Source organism: Arvicanthis niloticus, chromosome 24 (assembly GCF_011762505.2).
Source record: "Arvicanthis niloticus isolate mArvNil1 chromosome 24, mArvNil1.pat.X, whole genome shotgun sequence".
In the NCBI taxonomy this organism is placed as follows: domain Eukaryota; kingdom Metazoa; phylum Chordata; class Mammalia; order Rodentia; family Muridae; genus Arvicanthis; species Arvicanthis niloticus.
Window position 1 is genome coordinate 38,720,247 of NC_133432.1, and position 12,207 is coordinate 38,732,453.

General features: G+C 47.8%; 1 protein-coding gene across 3 annotated transcripts in view; it reads left to right on the forward strand.

The window, feature by feature from the left end:
• Positions 1–10,456: 10,456 nt before the first annotated feature.
• Insr (insulin receptor) overlaps positions 10,457–12,207 on the forward strand; it is a 126,236-nt gene continuing 124,485 nt past the window's right edge. For all 3 annotated transcript variants that reach the window (XM_076923818.1, XM_076923819.1, XM_076923820.1), the window contains exon 1: positions 10,457–11,072. In XM_076923818.1, coding sequence (XP_076779933.1) covers positions 10,973–11,072 — 100 coding nt within the window. In that variant the 5' untranslated portion in view covers positions 10,457–10,972. The remainder of the gene's footprint in view (positions 11,073–12,207) is intronic.

Below are 12,207 nucleotides of genomic sequence, written 5' to 3' on the forward strand. Positions count from 1 at the left end.
CACAATAATACATACATACCTGTAGGCTTACATTTTTTTTCAAAACCTACATTATTTAGGGTTTTTAAATGTGACAACCTTCCTTCTAGCCCACTGACCAGAGGTAGGGGAGAAAGAAGGATAATAGGAAAAGGGGGTTGTGGGCCTGTTTAGAAGTAGTTCTTTAAGGGGAAATTCCACTCTTGTCAGGATACCAGCAGTCCAGTTCAATAACAAACACCAAACATGAATCAGTACTGGCAGCTTGATCCAACAGGAATGCCAAGGCTCTGCTGAACCAGCAGAAGCCACCAAACTCAGCTGGGGTACCACAAGAAGTTCTTTGGCATGTTTCTCTCTAAGATGTGAAGATGAACAAAGGCCAGCAAAGATCAGTGAAGAAGCGAAGCGTTACATGGCATAGCAATGCATGTTAAAGAAATCAGAAATACCCACAATAATAACAATACAGATTAAGGGAAATCTGTGCCTGGGACGAGGAAATGGTTTAGTTAGTGAAGTGTTTGCCTTGCAAGAATGAGGACCCAAGCTCTAGGTCAATCTGCAGGACCCAAGTGAAAAGGCCAGGAAGGAAGACAGTAGGGTCTCTGAGGCTTGCTGCCAGGTAGTTTAGCCTACTGGGTAGATTCTAGGCCAAGTGAGAGATCCTGCCTCAAAAAACAAAAAGGTTGATGGTTCCTAGGGAATGACACCTAGAATTGACCTCTGGCATCACATGCATGTGCTCACATGTGTGTACACCAAGAGTACACACACAATGGAAGAGCTCTCAAATGTCAAAAGGATGTTTGATAAAGCCTCAAGGAATTGATATATATCTATATCTATATATATCACATATATGATATGTATCATATATATGATTCCTGAGGAATACACACACACACACACACATAATAACTCCTTGAGGTTTTATCATATATATATATTCATATTTATTGAGGAATATATATGTGTTCATATATATATATCATACATGTATATATATCTACTTGAGCTGACAATGCTCTCCACAAGAGCCATAGATCATGTAACAAAAATCCTGATATCAGGCACAAGAATAGAATGCATTTGAGCTGTTGGCCAGGGGGCTCTGAGTTATTCCCCCAAAACAATGTGTGTTGTTGCTGTTGACCTTTGTTACCTCCCAGAGATTGAAGGTAATTCGCTCTTGCTGGAGACATTGCATACTTAGGACACAGGGCTTGGGAAATTCAAGCTCAATTTGACCTGAAAGCCTCCTTCCTACAGACCAGGTTTCATCATACCAGAAGGTGTTATGCAAGCTGCTAAGAGGGAAGCAACCCATGGTACTATCCAGCTGTGCCACCAATGAGCTATACATTGGAAGATATCCTTAAAGGTGCAACAGTAGCATTTATACCTTGACAGTAGCCAGGAGCTGTCTAATCAGATGAAGTAGAGAGGAAGTCATGCCTGGTGCTGGAAACTTAGCCAACTATCTGGGGCTAGTGACGTCATGCATCTTAGAAGAGAATCTATTATCAGGACTACTAGACCAGCACAGATCGTGATTACATTATAAACCTTATCCTTTCTGCTTATTCCTGCTGTGACTGGGTGTCCCAGGGTGGGGTGGTACCCAAGGAGTGTTTCTGCTTCTCTGAGAAAGGGGAGCGGGTGATGGGAGGAGGAATTTGGAGTAGGGCTGGGAGGAGAGGAAGATGGGAGCCTATGATCAGGGTGTAAAGTGAATAAATAAGTAAACAAACAAACAAACAAACAAGGAAAACTTCTTATCCTTATACCCATTGGTAAGGTTTACTCTCACTATAGGAGTAATAATTTTAATAAATCCTGGCACGAGGTTTCGTCCTGCCTTAGGCCATTTATGTTCCTGGCATGAAAGACACAGAAAGAGAGAGAGAGAGAGAGAGAGAGAGAGAGAGAGAGAGAGAGAGAGAGAGAGAGAGAGGAGAGGGGGAGAGGGGGAGAGAGAGGGAGGGAGAGAGAGGGAGGGAGGGAGGGAGAGGGAGGGAGGGAGAGGGAGGGAGAAAGAGGGGAGAGGGAGAGGGAGGGAGGGAGAGGGAGGGAGGGAGGGAGAGGGAGGGAGGGAGAGAAGGAGGAGAGGGAGGAGAGGGAGGGAGAGGGAGGGAGAGAGGGAGAGGGAGGGAGAGAGAGAGGGAGGGAGGGAGGGAGAGAGGGAGAGGGAGGGAGAGAGAGAGGGAGGAGTAGGGAGGGAGAGGGAGGGAGGGAGAGAGGGAGGAGTAGGGAGGGAGAGGGAGGGAGGGAGAGAGGGAGGAGTAGGGAGGGAGAGGGAGGGATGGAGGGAGGGAGAGGGAGGGAGAGAGGGAGGGAGAGGGAGGGAGAGAGGGAGAGGGAGAAGGAGAGGGAGAGAGAGAGGGAGGGAGAGGGAGAGAGAGAGAGAGGGAGGGAGAGAGGGGGGAGGGAGAGGGAGGGAGGGAGAGACAGGGAGGGAGGGAGAGAGAGAGAGAGAGAGAGAGAGAGAGAGAGGGAGAGAGAGAGGAGGGAGAGGGAGGGCGGGAGGGAGGGGGGAGGGAGAGGGAGAGGGAGAGGGAAGGAGGGAGGAAGGGAGGGAGGGAGGGAGAGAGAGAGAGAGAGAGAGAGAGAGAGAGAGAGAGAGAGAGACTATATTTTAATATGCCTTAAGCAGCACAATAGCCTGGCAGCTGCCTAGCCTCCATGTTATTAGAATCTACCTCCCATCGATAGTTACGACTTAACAAATTTCTGTATTCCATCTAGGCTGCTCTCGACCCAATCGGGCAGCCCTCTGGGCGGTGTTTTCTTGGCCCCTTTACACGAAAGCTCTGCTTCTGTCCCCTGCATGTTATTATCCTTCCATGGTGGCTTTCGTCCCAAGCCTGGGAACCCTAAATCCCGCCTCTGTCTCCCCAGCTATTGGCTGCTGGCATCTTTATTTACCAATCAGAACTAACTGGGGGCAGGTTCCCAGAAGCTACGTGCAGATTCTCCTTCCAAACAGTTTTAGGGGATTCAATTAACACCTACATCTTACCTCTCATCAAAGAAGCATCTGTGCTCAGCAAACAGTGGCCATTACAGAAAACCACAAGAGGTCGTAATACACAAATCAAACGGTGCAGAGCCCAGCTCTAATGGATACATCTACAACACAATCCCTGTACCCAAGGCTCCGTGAATGTCAAGGAAAAAGGGGTGGAAAGATGGTAAAAGACAGAAGACCAGGAAGTCTGCTGTGAGTCTTTCCTTGAGATGTCAAGGAAGCTACACCCATAGTACTTCAAAAATATTGCTGCCCAAACAAGGCTTGGACAAGGACAATATCAATAGGCAGGTTAACATTAAAGGGGGCGATCTCAACATGGTACAACTCCTAGACAAATCATACAGCCAACTAACTTTTAGTCTGTGTGCTGCTTGTTTGTTCTGATCCCCGGGAGTGTATTTCAAAACTTCCAGAGTGCTTTCTTTTTCTTCCTGTCTCCCTATCTGTCTCTGTCCGAGTCCTGTCCCATCCATGTGTCACCCCCCCCCCCCATCTATAGCCAACTAATGACTGTTGAGAGTGGGAGAATTAATCCTCCTCAGAGTCCAGTCCCCTAATTGGTTATCCAATAGTAAGTGGCCAGCCTGAAATCATACACACCTAAGCCACACTAAATGGACTCAGCAGGTTATATTTATATATTCATGCGTTTATATAGGTAACAAAATTTTAAAAGAGGCCATCAATTTGAGAATGGGGACATGGAATGGGTTTGAGGGAGGGGACATGGGAGAGGACAGTGATGAGAGGAGGGGAGGAAGGAAGAAGGAAGGGAAGGCAGGAAGAAAAAGAGACAGAGAGACAGAGAGCACTCTGGAAGTTTTAAAATACACTCCCGGGGATCAAAACTGACAGGTGGCACACAGGCTACCTGTAAAGTATCCACTCCTTACAGGAACATCACACCCTGACTGTATTTCCCCAAAGCTTCAAAAAGCAGGACAACAAATCCCATGGGGAAGGGGGACAGGAGAAAGCACATATTCTCATACAAAATGTGGCTGCAAATTACTCATAAAAGGTTTTGGAAGACCAAGAGAGACAGAACAAAGAAAATAAAAATCTGTGAATGGGGTTGACTTGATGTAAGTATTTGCTGAAAGTTCTTATCAAATCCCTACTGCTCACCTCAGGTTGGAAGGCGTACTCTCTGCAAAAACCTGATGAACTGAGTTCAATCCCTCAAACCCACATAAAAGGGTTTATAAAATGGGCACCAGTTGTCTGTTAATCTCCATTACACACACACACACACACACACACACACACACACCACACCACACACACCCCTGTACAACAGTAATACATTAAAACCATGTGAATGAATCAGATACTTCTGTGGTGTGTGTGTGTGTGTGTGTGTGTGTGTGTATGTGTGGTCACTCATGTACCCTAGGCTAGCTTCATATTCAAGTATGTAATATTACATTTCTGATCCTCATGCCTCTACTGTTTGTATGCTGGGATGGCAGGTATGAGCCACCAGACCCAGTTGTATGCTGCTGAGGATGGAACCCAGGGCTGTGTGTGAGCTAGGCAAGCACTGCACCAGTCGGTCTGCATACCCTGACTGAAACTATTTAAACCAGGAATGTAGGGGACTGCCTTCCCGTATATCTCTGTGCTCTGTCTCCTGTCCTTTGTTGGCTTATGCCTTTATTCCCAGCAATTGGGAGACAGAGGCAGGTGGATCTCTGTAAATTTGAGACAGCCTAGTCTATATACAGAGTTCAGGCTGGTTGGGGTGTATAATGAGACCCCATCTCAAAACCAAAACAATTTTTTGTTTTTCAAAATTATGTGCCTATGTTTTTGTGTATGTGAGTGCAATGCCTCCAGAAGCCAGAGGGGGCGTCAGATCTACATGGAGCTAGAATTATAGGTGACTCACAGCCACCTGACTTGAATGTTGGGATCTGAACTAAGGTCCTCTGGAAGAGGACTCAAAAGTTGAGCCAGCCCCAAGTGTTTTAATTTTTGAGTGATTCCTGAAATATTAATTTTCTGATGTGTGTGGTACAACTGCATGGGTGTGCATATATGTGTATATTGAAACCACTCTCTGTTTACTGAGGCAGGTTCTCTCCATGAACCCAAGTTCAAGGATTTTGGCTAGTTTAGATGATCAGTTTGCCTCCAGAATTTTGTGATATAGGTGACTATCTTTCCTTCTACCTTGGGTACTGGGGATTCATATGTTGATGCTCAAACTTTCATGGTCAACACGTCATCCACTGAGTCATCTCCTATATTCTTAGCTTTTGCATAGTCACATATATTATTATAAATTGTATTTTTGAGCCAGGGTTTTATTGTATAGCCCAGTCTGCCCTTGAACTCTGGATTCCCCCTGACACAGGCTCCTAAGTGCTGACACATGTGCTACATATCCGGTTACTTTTAAAATTTAAACTGAGAACTCATGCCTTGGTTAAACAAGCCTTCTCTTTGCATACAACAAAATCTTATTGTACCATATACAGAAGTTCAATTGTGACTTTTTCATAGAATTAGCTTGAACTGTAAATCATTATGTTAAGTGAAAGAAGTGAAATAAACCAGACTCAGAAAGGCAAGTGACATGGCCTGACAAGAACACAAGCAAGCCCTGGGTCCACCTTTCTCCTCTATCCCTGGATTGGGGTGACAGGAGCATGCTCTCATGACTGGCTTTTGCACAGATGTTAGGGATCTGAACTCAGGTTCAGGTCCTCACCCTTGTTCAGCAAGTGATACAGATTAGCACAGTGTTATATTTGTAGCCAATGTTTGGCATACAGTGTTGCAGAAGTTTGTAGCCTAGGAATGACCAGCTGTATCATATAGCCCAGGCTGTGCTATCTGGGCTTGTGCAAATACACTCTGTGACATTTGCACAGTGACAAAATCTCTTAATGATGCAGCTCTCAGCACAGAGTCGGGAAACTGATTGTATGTTGCAGACAGAGGTGTGAGGATGATGCCATTGTTCTGTTAGCCCCACAGACAGCTCTGGCCTGAATCAATCACCGAAGAGGAAATTACAAGATGCTCACTCTCTCTGTCCATCTCAATGATGCTCAATCCTCAGTTTCAAAAACTGAGGATTGGTCCAAGGGTGAGATGATCTACACCCCCCAGCCCTTTTACTTTTTCTTTTGAAACAGGGCTTTAAGTCACCCATGATGGCTTTGCCCTTGCTCTGAAGTCCAGGTAGTCCTCCTGCCATGGTTTCCTGAGCAGTTGGAACGACACCAGATTGAGCACTTTCGTTGTTTGTTTTTTGAGTCTGACCACCAACTTGCTGTGTTGTTAAGGATAACTTTGACCTCCTGATCCTCCTGCCTCTAACTCCTCAATGCTGATATTAGCAGGGTGCACCCCATCCCCTGGAGTCGAGTTGCTAGAATGGAATGCATTGCTTCTTGGTTGCTGCACTGTACCATCTGAGCTTCAGCTCTGGTCCAAATTAATGACTCTGGGAATAAATAAGGAAATAGTTTGTTATGAACGGCAGGAGAGTGACCACATGTGCCATCGTGCATATGTGGAAGTCGGAGGACAAACTCTGCTGTTGATTCTCACCTTCTGCCTCATTTGAGACAGTCTCTTATTTATCAGGAAAGATGCCAGGCTATCTGTCCTTCACCTTTCTGGGTGATTTTCCAGTCTCCATCTCCCATCTCTTTGTAGAAATGTTAGGATAATAGATGGACACTCTCTCTACTTCATCCATGTTTATATAGGTTCTGGGGTTCCAAACTTAGGTCCACATACTCGTTCAGTAAGCATTTATCTCTTGAGCCGCAGCCCTGACATCAGCTTTTATGCAGGCATAGAGAGAAATAAGCTGCCAGCTACTGTGTGTGCCAATTACATTGGTGGGAACATTAGATAATCAAGCCCCAATAACAAAACAGAATCTCTTTGGGTGGGAGATGGGAGATGGTTCCAGGGCGAGTGGAAGCCAAAGGTGCGGCTCGTTCTTTAAAGTTTATCTATTTGTTGGATCATGGGCAGAAGTTAAGCTAGATGATTGATTATTCAAGTTCTAAGACAGTCCAAGATCAAAATGGCTCCTGATCTGTGACATTCCAACACCACAGTGTCGACTAAAGTCAAACCTTCTTAAGGGTGGCTGTCTCTGGAAAGTATCCGCTATTCTCCTGAGCATTTGGTGCCTGCCTGCAATTGTATTGGTGTTAGTTTTCATTATTATTTGTGTGTGTGTGTGTGTGTGTGTGTGTGTGTGTGTGTGTCAGGGGACAACTTGCGGGAGTCAGCTCTCCTTCCTTCTGTGGGATAGCTCAGTGGTTAAAAGCACTGACTGCTCTTCTGGAGGTCATGAGTTCAAATCCCGGCAACCACATGGTGGCTCACAGCCATTCCTAATGAGATCTGATGCCCTCTTATGGGGTGTCTGAAGACAGCAACATTGTACTTACATATAATAAATAAATAAATAAATAAATACATAAATAAATAAATAAATAAAAAATCTTTGGGCCACAGCAAGCAGGAACTGGAGTGAATGGGAGCTGGAGCAAGAGGGAGAAGGGAAGGGGAAAAATAAAAAAAATAAAAACTCTCAGTCCTTGGGATGCAAAGGCAGGTGCCAGGCTACACAGTGAGGCCCTGTTTCAAAAACAAAAAAACAATACAAAACAAAACAAACACAAAAGAAAAGGAAAGCAACAACAACAAAACCCCACAAGGCTCTGAGGAAATGGTTGAGCTGTACAGGGCTTGCTCTCCAAGGATGAAGACCTGACTTTAGGTTCCTAAAACTCAGATTAAAACCTGGGTGCATGTGTGGTCGTTTCTGCCAGTAATCCCAGAACTTGGAAGACTGAGGTGAAAGTATCCTCAAGGTTCACTGAAAAACCCTTGTTTGGAAAAATATGGTGTAGGTAGAATGATCTAAGGAGACACCTGAGGTTGACCTCTGACCCCTACAAGCACAGGTGCACATGTATATGCATATCCACACGTGCTACCTTCACAGATGTGTACACGAGCAAGCACGTATTGATGTAGTGTTTGACGATCCTTCCATTCAGATCCTCTTGTCTCTCTGCATCTACAGCACCTGAAAACCCCAGGGCCATTGCACAAGCCCTTGACTCCCCGGAGGTGGGGTGGGGGGATTTTCTCCCAGCTTGTCTTGACTGGCATCCCTCTCTTCAGATGTCAGCTTCAAGTGATTTCCTCCACAGATGCTTCTGTCCCCACCCCATTCCCTCAACCCTTAAGACAGGACACACACACCCACTCTATGAGGAAACAGATATTGTTGAGTTTGTGTACTGGAAATCCCTCGTTACAGGTGGCATGTAGATTCTTCCAGTGAACTAATATTTATTAGTCAGTAGGTATGCCAGTAGGTATGGGGGAGGCAGGGTGATAAGCAACGACAAGCAAGACAATAAATAAGAATATTAGGGAGGGGTATGTGCATGTGACAGAAGGGACTGGAGAAAGGGAACATAGGAACTGAAGGGTGTTTGCAAATTGTGGTCAGGGTAGGAAGCAGAGACTCAGCAAGGAGAAAGGGTGACAGCTGGGGGCAGGGTTGGGGCAAGGCTTTTAGTCAGGAGTACATTTGCATAATGCAAGGACCATGGGCCTGGTGCTAAGGATTGAACCCAGGGCCTCATGTATGCTGGGCAAGTGCTCTTCTAAGAGCCACAGCCTTAGGCCACTACTTAAAAGTATTTTTTGAAAATGCATTTATTTATTTATTTAGCGTGTGTGTGTGTGTGTGTGTGTGTGTGTGTGTGTGTGTGTGTGTGCGCGCGCGCATGCGCGCGCATGCATGCACATTCCCCGAGGGAGCTCAGGAACTCAGTTCTTCAGGCTTAGCAACAAGTGCCTTTACCTGCTGAGCCATCTTGTCAGGTCCACTCTTTTATTTTGTTTTATTTTATTTTATTTATTTTTTAAAGACAGGATCTCACGTGTCCCAGGCTAAGCTCCAATCCTGATCCCCCTACCTCCCCCTTGTGAGTAATGATATTAAAGACCTGCCTCCCCATGCTTGGCTCTTTGTTTTAGCTGTGTATGTGTGTATGCATGTTTGTATGTACGTGTGTGTGTGTGTGTGTGTGTGTGGTGTGTTAGATCAAAGGTTGACCTTGAGTGCCTTTCTCTAGTGCTTGCCACTTTATTTTTACTTTTTTACAGATATTGTCAAACCCATTGCGCAGATCAGCAGCCACAGTCTGGGTCTGAATGGACATGGGAAGCGAAGGGTAGAGGACTCTGTACTGCACATATTTATAAGGCCCAGACAGGGTTAGCTCCTCATGACGATGGTTGAGCAGGGTTGTTAGTGAATGACTCTCTTAGACATACAGCCACCTACTGGTATGTGTATGGAATATGTCTGCCCTGATCCTATATGAAGTTTTCTAACGTCTTTCTAGAAGCCTTGTTATGTTCTTCTAGGAGTCATTTCTTTATTGATTTCTGCTGGAATTCAGCGCTGGGTGGAAGGACTCGGGCCAGGGAACACAGGCTGCCTGCATTGTGGACACGTGGCTGTGGCCTGGAGGCTGGTGCAGCCAAGCTGCTGGGCGGGAGCTCACTGGGAAGGGAACTTGTTGGGCGCCCACTAGCCCCTAGAGAGAGCCAGGGTTGGGAGAATCCAGTTAGGCATTAGTAGCGGAGGCTGTAAAGAAAAGCAGAATCAAAAGTAAAGAATTAAAGTGAATTCCCCACGGGAGTCAAAAAGTAGTAAAAAGAGTAAAGAAAGACAAGGTCTGCTTGGTTGAATCTGGCATTTAGAGGCATATTGGGGCTCCCATGTTGAGATGAGAGACTCGAAGCTATAGAGCTGTTTGAGATGTTCATGTCCCGGGGAATCTGGGGGCATTTCCAGGCTTTAAAATTGTTATTTCGGGGCAATTTGGAGTGTCCGGATCAGGCGGAGACCTAGAGTGTGTTCCAGACCTTTAAATTGGAACCTCGGTGTTATTTGTGTTTGTTGTGGTCAGGAGGGGATCTGGGGGTCGTCTCTAGGCTTTTAAATTGGAACCTTGGGGCTATTTGGGGGGCGTTCGAGTCAGGCGCGGATCTGGGGCCCCCTAGGCTTTTAAATTGAAACCTTGGGGCTATTTGGGGGCGTTCGAGTCAGGGGCGGATCTGGGCAGCTCCCGACGTCTGACAAGGGAGTCTCAGAGTTGTTTGGGTGTTTATGTCAGATTGGTATCTGAGAACACTTACAAGCTTTTAAATTGTAACCTTTCTAAATCGGCAGTTGGGGATGTCGGGATCGGAAGAATTTGGGGTGCGCGCCGGACCTCTGATGTTGCGGGCTCCACAAGACCAGTCGCAGAGGCGACCGGGCAAGGGGGCAAAGGGGCGAGGAGGCGAGGAGGCGTGGCATTGCCAGCTCTGGCCACGCCTCCCTGAGCTCTGCTGGCTTCTCCCCCCTCCCCCCTCAGCGGGCCTCACTTGAGTGCACAGTCCCTTCCCTGCCTTAATCCGCGCCACCTTTTCCCTTGGTCCGCGCGGGCCCAGCTGACGGGCCGCGTTGTTTACGGGCCGGAGTCGAGCCCTAGCTCCCGCCGCCGCCACCAGCCCAGGTGCCCTCCCGTGCGCGCGTCCCTCTGTCTCAGACACCACACAACGCGACCCACCCAGAGCTGCACGGAGAGGAAAAGCAGGAGACCCGGCCAGGGGACGCACCGCAGTGAGCTCTGGACCCTGCGATTGCGGGCACGGGACCGGGCCTGGGTGACCCGTGGCTGTAGTCTGCGGGCCACGCCACCGTGTTGCTTGCAGCCGAGGCCTCTGTGCTCTTCCCGGGACTGTCCCCAGGGCCCTCTAGGCTGGAGAGCTGCGGCCCGTGAGCCACCGGCGTGGAAGAGAAGGACGTGCAGCCCCTAGCGCCTCTCCAGCGACCTTCTCACGGAGTATGTCCCCAGTGGGCCGGCGTGGCGTGCTCTGATCGCCGGGGGTCCCAGCGCTCCTATTGCTATGGGCTCCGGGAGAGGATGTGAGACGACGGCTGTGCCGTTGCTGGTGGCGGTGGCCGCGTTGCTGGTGGTCACAGCTGGCCACCTGTACCCTGGAGAGGGTAAGTCTGAGACAAGGGGCGAGCACAGTGTCACTCCTCCCACCGCCCCAGCCAACCTAGAACCCTCACTCTAAGGAGTGAGGGTCGGGGACATAGAGAATTCTCCCTTTGGGCTGAGTAGTGGGGATACCCTTCCCATCGCTCCATAGAACTTAGAGCCCCCACCAACTCCCTCACAAAGGACTCAGGGTTACAGACACCCTTTTCACCACTCCAGCAATATAGTCCTTTCACTAAGGACTTGTGGACATTTCCCTTTCTTCCTCGGCCAACCAAGAGCCCCCCTCTAAGGACTGAGGGTTGAGGACTCCCCCAGTGTCTTTGTGTCTATGAGTCCCCCCTAATGAGTCATTACCTTTCTCCTGGGGAAGGGGGAAGAGTGGGCTTGGTGGCCCTGGCCCTGCGTGAAGCCCCGACTGACCTTGGCCTTTGTCCGCTGGGCTTGTGGCTCTGTACCCCGCGAGTACCCATCTCCGGGTCTGAGGAACCTTGTCCCAGTGCCCGCCCAGCCTTCGGGTGTCTGTCCCCAGTGCAATTCTCAACCGTTGTCTGTTCTTTTCTCTAAATCCAAATCTGCCCTCCGAGACTCTTCAGGGTTGCCTTAAGGAAATAAGGTTACTGGGTTGCAACAGGTTCAGACACCTGAGCAGTTTAAACCCAAAGCCAGGGGTAACCTCATCAATAGAGGACACTTCTTGGAGAAGTGACCACTTGTGTATAAGTTCATGGCTGCTATGTTTATAATTCTCTACTTCCAGATGTCTAGAGGCAAAGTCTACATACCTTTGGCCCCACAGCAATCATAGTAACAGTACAGGTAGCTTTCAGGATGGTTGTAATTAGAACGATTATGAGTCTTCAGGCTGGTTAGCTCTAGAACCTCCCAGAGTTCCCTGGAGGCCAAAATTGTTGCATACCCATTTCGGAGAGGGCTAAACTGAGCTTCAGTTAGCATGCTTAACCTCATTTGTTTAGAGGCCGGTCTGGTCTTACACTTCTGGGCTTGGTTACGGCCAAGGCTGGAAGATAGTGAGTTATTTGAGGCAAGCCCAGCTATTGAGTGAGTTTGAGGCCAGCTTGGGCTATGTTAGACACTGTTTCAGAAAACATGCAATGACAAATGTCTTTTGAGTTG